The following is a 7,588-nucleotide window of genomic DNA, read 5'->3' as shown; positions in this document are numbered from 1 at the left end:
GAGTAAGCTGGTGAAAGGAATCATGGACTGGGAAATGTATATCTTTATATACACGATAAGCTCCCTTCCATTTCTCTCTACTTTAAAACGTTGCTTCTCTGTTTGTGAATAGATTTATGTGTCAATGACTAGGTAGGTTGCTCTTATTTTATTCAAAAAATTCTTTTGAAACATCTTCCCTGCTTTGTTAAGTTCCCCTTTTCCCCACCCACTTATCCTCCTCCCTCCCACCCCAGCCTCTATATTCACAAGTTAATAGGTTAGTAACAATATTAGTAAGAGTAGTAACAACAACAACAACCAACAACATTAATAATATTAATCCCCTATATTGTATAGCACTTAGGATCTACAAAGCGCTTTCACATCCACTATCTCATCTGTGCCACAGTGCACCAGTCATCAGGCACATAGGCCTTTAACTGTGCAAGGAAAAGAGAACAAATGTTAGGAGTCAAGTGGTGAATAAAGGGGAAGAAAAGGCTAGTAGTGAGGAATGTTGGAACTGTGAAAAGCTTTTTAAAGGTAGTGGGAGGGAGGGGTGAACCAAAAATGTGATTTTTAAAAATTATTAAAATTTGAGATTTATGTTTATTATAAGATAACAAAGAGTAGTCATCCTCATACTATGTATAAATGGCCTCAGTTGGTTGTTTTCACATATTGTTCGTCTTACCTGATCTATATGTATTTAAACACAGGAAGGAAAATTTTGTCAATCTGTGATGTCACATCATTTTTAAAAATGACATTGGCTTTGCAAGCTCAACATTTAAAGAACACTAAAGCCATGTTGTGAGTGCACTTTTGACAAAACTGGAATAAAACATTTAGGAAACTACTTAAATAAAAGCAATCTATGTATTTCATTTATTATTAGTGTCAATTCTATATCTATTTTATAATTTATCCCAGACTATTATAAAATATATAAAACTGAGATATAAAGTATCAGCAATATAACTTTGCACTTTAAATTACTTTCCGCTACAGATTTTGCTTTGGAAAACAAACTTTCAAAGCAGCTGTTTTATTTCCTTGTACAAGGTTCTGTAAATGCAAATACTCTGTCCCTGATGGACTTAGCTGTTGTGACCTTCAAGCCTTTCCAATATTTTAATCCTTAGACTTAGGAACAAACAAATTTTTATTGTGCCTTGTTTAATTGTTCATGTTTCCACACAAGATAGTAGAGTTTAAAACAGTCAAAAGAATGTATGTATGGATGTGTGTATATATGTAAACACACATGCATATTGTATACACATATGTGAGTGTGTATATACATATAGATTTAATAATCACCGATGAGCTTTAATCTGATGATGGGGTGAATGTGGGAGATGAGGTAAGAAGATTTGGCACAATTCAAACATTTTCCTTTGTTTTGGTAATTTTATAACACAACATATGTTTCCACTGATCTACAGGTGCTAGCCACAAAAGTGGGGGTGCTTAATAGCAAGAACCACTGGAATGTTTCTAGTAAATTAACAGGGACAAGTCCCCCCAAATACTCACAACCAAATGTTGATATAGAAGTAAAACTATATACAGTACAGTTACTTATTTGTAGTTTGGCACAATGTTTTCCATTTTTTCCTTGTGGGCAAACAGTGCATGAACTACTTGTGCAACTGTATGACTTTTAAAGTCTTTTACACAGAACATCAGATTAAAGTTTGATTTCAAAGACTTATTCCCACAATTTAAATTTTTTTAAGCACTTACAGGTCAACATACATACCACAAAGCTTATTTTGAAAGAAATAAAACACAAACATTAAATGTCTTTCTGGAAAATGTGAGTCTCTTCTTCAAACACAGGTAAAACCCAAAATGCTGTTTCTGCTTTTAGGAGATTGTAGTTGGAATCCCTGCAGAAAAAATCAAAGAATTTATGCCATCTTAGTAAGTTTTAGTGTATGTCCTCAAAGGGATCATACCATATAAATATATTGACACCATACTAGGTGTCGTCTGAAGCAGAACGATAGAGAAAGCACTCCTAATTGCCGTGTGTTGACAAGTAATGCTCTTTTGTTGAAATGATCTTGGCTTTTTGTCTACATGACTTTTTGATTATGTTGTTCAGAATCTGTCTTTATTGCAAAGCCCTTCCATTCCAAAAATCATTCAAGAGCATATTTTAGTTCTATCTTCTTAATAAGCAAAAATTAATGCAGAATAGGAGAAAAATGTAGCCTTTGTTAGAACTTATCCCTAGCCAAGCCACAACAAAATTGGCCGATATTTTGAGTGGCTTAAAGGTACAGGGATTTCCATGCACGTTTTTCTTTTCTTTTTAATTTGAAAAGGAAAGAGAACAGGAAAGAGTCTCTCATGCAAACTTCTGCTTTCAAGAAGGAAAAATGAAGAACTCTGGACTCAGCAGGTAGTAGGAAAGCCATGGAAACATCTCTTCTTAGTCATTTGGTGCAGTATTACCTCAGTTTTTCAAAAGAAGCTGTCCCAGCCTCATCCTTGTGGACCTGTTCTCGTTCCACACGTTTCCCCTTATATTTCTCATCTCGCAGGGTCTTGGAGCTGGATTTGTGACGATATAATTTCTTGTGTGTCGGTCCATTATTGCCTAAAGTGCTCATGTTACTGTACTTTTTATCAAAGAAGGCAGATTGAGAGTCCTCATTGTAACCAGGCATGTCTGCACGACCAGGATCAGCAACTGCTGCTTTCCCGTTGCTTTTGCTCACACCTTTGACTGATCTGTGATTCTTAGTAGCTCCTGATGATCCATTATTAACCTTTTTCTTAGATTCTTGTGGTGTACCAGCTAATATTTTGAGGGTTTTTAATTTCAGGCTATTGGATTCAGGGGAGTAGAATGTGTTGGACTCCCCTTGCTGCTCCATGGGTTCCCAAAGGGGCTCTATGGAGGCCATCATGAATCTTTGCACATCTGCCATACCAGAGGCAATGTTGGACAAGATATAGGAAGGCTCTTGAAATTCCCGTTGGTCATCATCCAGAAGGTTGTTGGTACTAGTGACTGTACTCATGTCATTCCAGGCTGGCTTGCTTTCCTTTCCCAAAGCCCAGTCTCCCGAAAGTCCCTTCTGACTTGGCATCTTCACAGGGTCAACAGGACCACCATGTTGAATACATTCAGTCTTTCCACTGGAGGATGTGTTGTTGGGTTGGCCCCCACTACGGCCATTCCCAGTCTGCATTTTCTCTCCATTGACAGCAGCCACATGTTTCCCTTTCTTTGTTGATTTAGAAACCTGGCGGGAGGTTTTGCTAGGTGGCTTTTCACCCCCTTTGTTGCTGGCTTTGGGGGACTTTTTCCTGGTGTTTTTCTGTGATGAACTCTGGCTCACGGCCCCACTCTTGCCAGGTGAAACTTTCTTTCTTGTTTTTGACACTTTGTTGTTGGCATTAATTTGTCCAGCTGACTCGTCAAAGGTTGACAGGCATGGGTTTTTTTGGAGCAGGCTAACAGAGTCCTCATCGTTGAACATATGGAATTGAAACGGATGGTTATTTACTGTAAAGGCATCATCCACTTGAACTTGTTGTGAAAGGGTACCACAGTCCCATTTGATTTTCTCCACGCTGCCCAACGATCCTGGGACACCCTCTTGGAATCCCTTCATTGTTCCTAGTGTTTTGACACTCTCACATCTGGTACTCTGAGGAGAAAGGCTGGGTGTGTCCGGTGGAGACATTTCTGAGAGGGAAGAGTGGCGGAATTTGTCAGGAGTGAAGTTGGAGATATCGAGGAGGTCAGTGGACTCCTTTAGTGGTGCTATCTCATCAATGCTCTGCTGGATCACCAGTTTCGGACTGCAGTGGGCCAAGAAGTCATCAGTGATCTCATCGTCACCATCCTTTTCACAGGATTTCAAGCTTAAGGGACAATAATTGCTTGAACTGACAGAAAGGGGAGTCATCGAATCAAAGTTAAAGAGCCGGCTGTCATCGTCTGTACTGACTGGAGCCTGCTGGAAAGGAAAGCAGATCTCTCCATTATTAAAGTGACACAATTGATAAGAGTCATCAGATGAGAGATGGGAGTCCGGCAGAGAGGTATACAGAACCTTGTTGCAACCATTGCTGCCACTGTTGAGGCAGAGAGGACTGTATGTTATTGTTGTGAGGTTATTCTCCATGGAGACTACTTCGGACGCTTCGAATTCATCAGATTGGTTTGTGGTGATCTCCCTTGAGACTTCAGTCATGAACTCTTGTGGGACAGATGTAGCCTTGTTGGACCACAGGCTTCCGTAGGTGCTTGCTTCCATTTTGAAGTCATGAGATGATTGTTGCAGCTCAGACTCAGAAGATGAGGACAGCACACAGTCCTGAGAAGACTGGAGAGGTACAAATGATTTTTCCGTTTGAACAAGGCTGGCTTCATTTTGCTCTGGAGAATGGTTGGTGAAGTATGAGATACTAGTATTATTTGACAAGTCAGAAGCATCTAACAGTGTTTGCAGATACCCTCCAGGGATAACAGGTATATTAGTGGCAACAGTAGCAGAAGATAAAGGCATTTCAGAAGAGCAGGTGGTTGGTAAGAAAGTGGAATTCTTAACCTTTGTCTCATGAAATTCAGACAGATGGGAACTGTTTGAGGTTCCAGGAATGACTTCATTTTTTAAATTAGCCTTGGAAGATTGGTCTTCTAAGACAGGGCTCATTTGAACTGGTTTGTTTTCTTGTCCGGTTTTGACTTTTTTGGATTTTAACCTAGCTTCACTTTTAAATTTAATTTTGTTGAGCACTTTCCTTTCTGGCCCCTTAAACTCCGAGTCTTGAGTTTTGACTTTGACTGAGTCAGGGACTATGATGCCACGTAAATGTGACCCACTGGCACAGCTTGGAGCAGCAAGAGGTGCTGACTTTGGTGTACCTTTGAAGCTGCCTTCTTCTTTGCGATTACTAGCTGGTCTTTGATCACTGCAGAATGAAACCTGCTTACTGCTTGCCGAAGTTTCCATGGATTGGATCCTTTGAATCCTGTGTCTGTTGCCAAGCTTAGATTTTCGTTTACGAGCAGGTGGCAGGAATGACACCTCAAAGTTACCTGGTTCAAAGCTTTGCTTCTGGCATAAGGGTGTTTTGATGGAGTCTATGTTGCTGTTTCTCTGCTTTTTCTTCTTTTGCCAGAAGCCCTTCAAAGGTGATAACTTGGCATACTTACTGAGCTGATTCTCACTCAGATTTACCGTTGTCTCACTGGCGTCTACCTTACTTAGCTTCACCAGCATGTTCTTCTCACCTTTAAAACGATTGATGATGATATATTTGATAATAACAGGGGGCTCCTTACGGGTTACTTTCCTTCTCTTTTTGGGACACCATTCATCATCATCTTCTTCTTTCGCACCACCTGGAGGCCAATCCTTTCTCTCATTTACTTTTTCCCCTTCTAGTGAGTCAACATCATATAGATAATCTTCACTGTATCTGACTTTTCTCTTGGCTCTCAGTCCATAGTTCTGCTGGGAGGAAGAGCTTCCAGAAGTAGTTTCCCGAGACATATAGCGGCTACAGTCTTTGATCTCCCCCATGGCATCATATGAGACCTCAATGAAGGAATTATCATCACTGAAATTTCCTGATGTCTCCAGGGAATTAGTAAGATGGTCCGGCTTTAGGTTCTTAAATTGCTCTACCTCAAGCCCACTACATGGTTTATTATTTAATTCAGGCTTTTCTCCATTATCTTTTTCATCTTTTTTCTCTATACTTTTGTCTTCATGCACTCCCTCTTTGTCTTTTTTCTTGTCCATGTTTTTATCTTCCTCTCCCCAGATGATGCTCACATCAGGGACCTTGAATTGAGAAAGATCGCTGCTCTGCTTGAGGATTCCACTCTTAGATGTCTTGGGACATGTAGTAAAGACACTGGGGAAAAAATTGAATTGGGCATCTTCCTGCATCAGAAGGGTGGTCTTATCTCGAACATTGTCCTGAAAGGACTCGTATCGAATTTTGAGGGAGCAGACATCACTGCCCAGTGTTGACTCATCATCATCAAACATATAGTTATCCACATCTTCTTCGGAGAAAAGGTTAACAGATAGTTCATTCTTGGAACAGAGGTCAAGTAGTTCAATCTTACTCTCACTAATAAAAGTCTCAAAGTAACCCCAATCCTGATTGGAATTTGCCAGTAAAGCTTCTTCTGTATTGCACTTATCTAACAGTAGTGCCTCATAATAACTTTTCTGAGTTGGATCTTCCAAGTCAATGTCAGGCTTTTCAGGTTCTCGTCTATCTCCTGCCCTTGATTTATGCAGGGGGAAGCCTAACAGCTGGTCTGAAAGCAGCTGCTCTCCATATTTCATATTTTCTCCAGCATTAATGCACTGAATCCCTATATCAGAGACTGCACATGTTTCATACTCTCTATTTAGATCACCAACTTTCAGACTGATTCCTGGTTCAGGATCTACTGCTTCTTTTGCTTCCATGAAGCAACCTAAGCAAGTCCGGCTTGGCTGCATGAGGCAGTCTCCATTCAGAGCTGACATGCCTGCAGGCTCCATCATGGCAAATGGCGCTTTCTCACACTCACTGGGCAGTGACCATGTGTTCAGGGCTTTTGCAACTCCAGATGTGAGGGAGATGGCATTCACAGAAGCACTAGTAGCAGAATGATCAGGTGCTTCAATCAGGCCCAAAGGAGACGGAGGGCTCTGCACACACGGTTTCTTAGACGGCAGAGGTAGGAGACCCCTAGGAAACATTGGGGACTCTTTTTGTACCACTGGTATAGGTTGGACTGGTGTAGTAGCTTCTAGAGCTACAAATGACTTCATTGCCATATCCTGGTCCTCTGAGTCTAGAGAAAAAGGAAATAAAAGGCATGAATAAAGTTAAGGATCTTAGATAAGATTCATTAAGTCTCTTTTCCTTGGTCAGTTTCCAACGTTTGGATATCAGAGCCTTTTTCTCTAGCTTTATGAATTACCACCTAAACAGTAATAAAATAACTCTGATTTAATACTGAAAATTCATACAAGTGAAAAAAATCATTTTTAGGCTCAGATTCTTCTTCAGGAAAAGATAGAGCCCCCTCAGAAATGATGAAAGAACCGGACTGATGGATCAATTGAAAAGTCAGTTTTCAGAGGGGAAAAGGTACAGGGTACCATTCATGGTTTCAGCTATGAGACACATAGCCATACTTGAAAACTTATGTTAGAGAGGTTCCTAGTGAAACGACAAAAGTTTCACACCAGAACATACTTGTAATTTACTAGCAATTTTGAGAAACTTCATTCAGCAGATGGATTTGAGAGAGCAAGGTGACTTATCTGAGAACCCTCAGAGATTCTTCTAGCTCGGTTAAAGATTTGACAAGTTTAGATTTACATCAACTTTAGATATATTGTGAATTCAACCTGTCTCAAGTTTTTATATACTGAAAAATCTACATTAATTTAAAAATAGACTACCAGGAAAGATAATGTATATGGCAAGTAAATTCTCTTACCATTTTCTTTGATCCCATTAATCAGACTGTTTTCTCCATTGGCTGAGGCAGCAATGACTTTATCTTGTTGGTTATCCATGAATGTAGCTTCTTACTGTTTCATCCCAATTTCAAATGTTG

General features: G+C 40.0%; 1 protein-coding gene across 2 annotated transcripts; it reads right to left on the bottom strand.

Moving 5' to 3' along the window:
• Nucleotides 1-228: 228 nt before the first annotated feature.
• Nexmif (neurite extension and migration factor) lies at nucleotides 229-7,588 on the bottom strand. 2 transcript variants are annotated; one of them, XM_085685083.2, is made up of 3 exons: nucleotides 7,469-7,588; nucleotides 2,449-6,814; nucleotides 229-1,877 (listed from the first exon to the last, which is right to left on the bottom strand). In XM_085685083.2, exons 1-3 carry the CDS (start codon nucleotides 7,545-7,547, stop codon nucleotides 1,784-1,786), a joined length of 4,539 nt encoding a protein of 1,512 aa, XP_085541209.1. In that variant the 5' UTR covers nucleotides 7,548-7,588; the 3' UTR covers nucleotides 229-1,783. The 2 variants fall into 2 exon arrangements, with proteins under 2 accessions (XP_085541209.1, XP_085541208.1); XM_085685082.2 differs by having other exon boundaries at nucleotides 229-6,814.

The sequence above is a fragment of the Myodes glareolus genome, chromosome X, assembly GCF_982192425.1.
Source record: "Myodes glareolus chromosome X, mMyoGla1.1, whole genome shotgun sequence".
Classification (NCBI taxonomy): Eukaryota; Metazoa; Chordata; class Mammalia; order Rodentia; family Cricetidae; genus Myodes; species Myodes glareolus.
The sequence above is the reverse complement of the archived record's forward strand: the minus strand, read 5'-3'. Positions and strand labels throughout refer to the sequence as shown.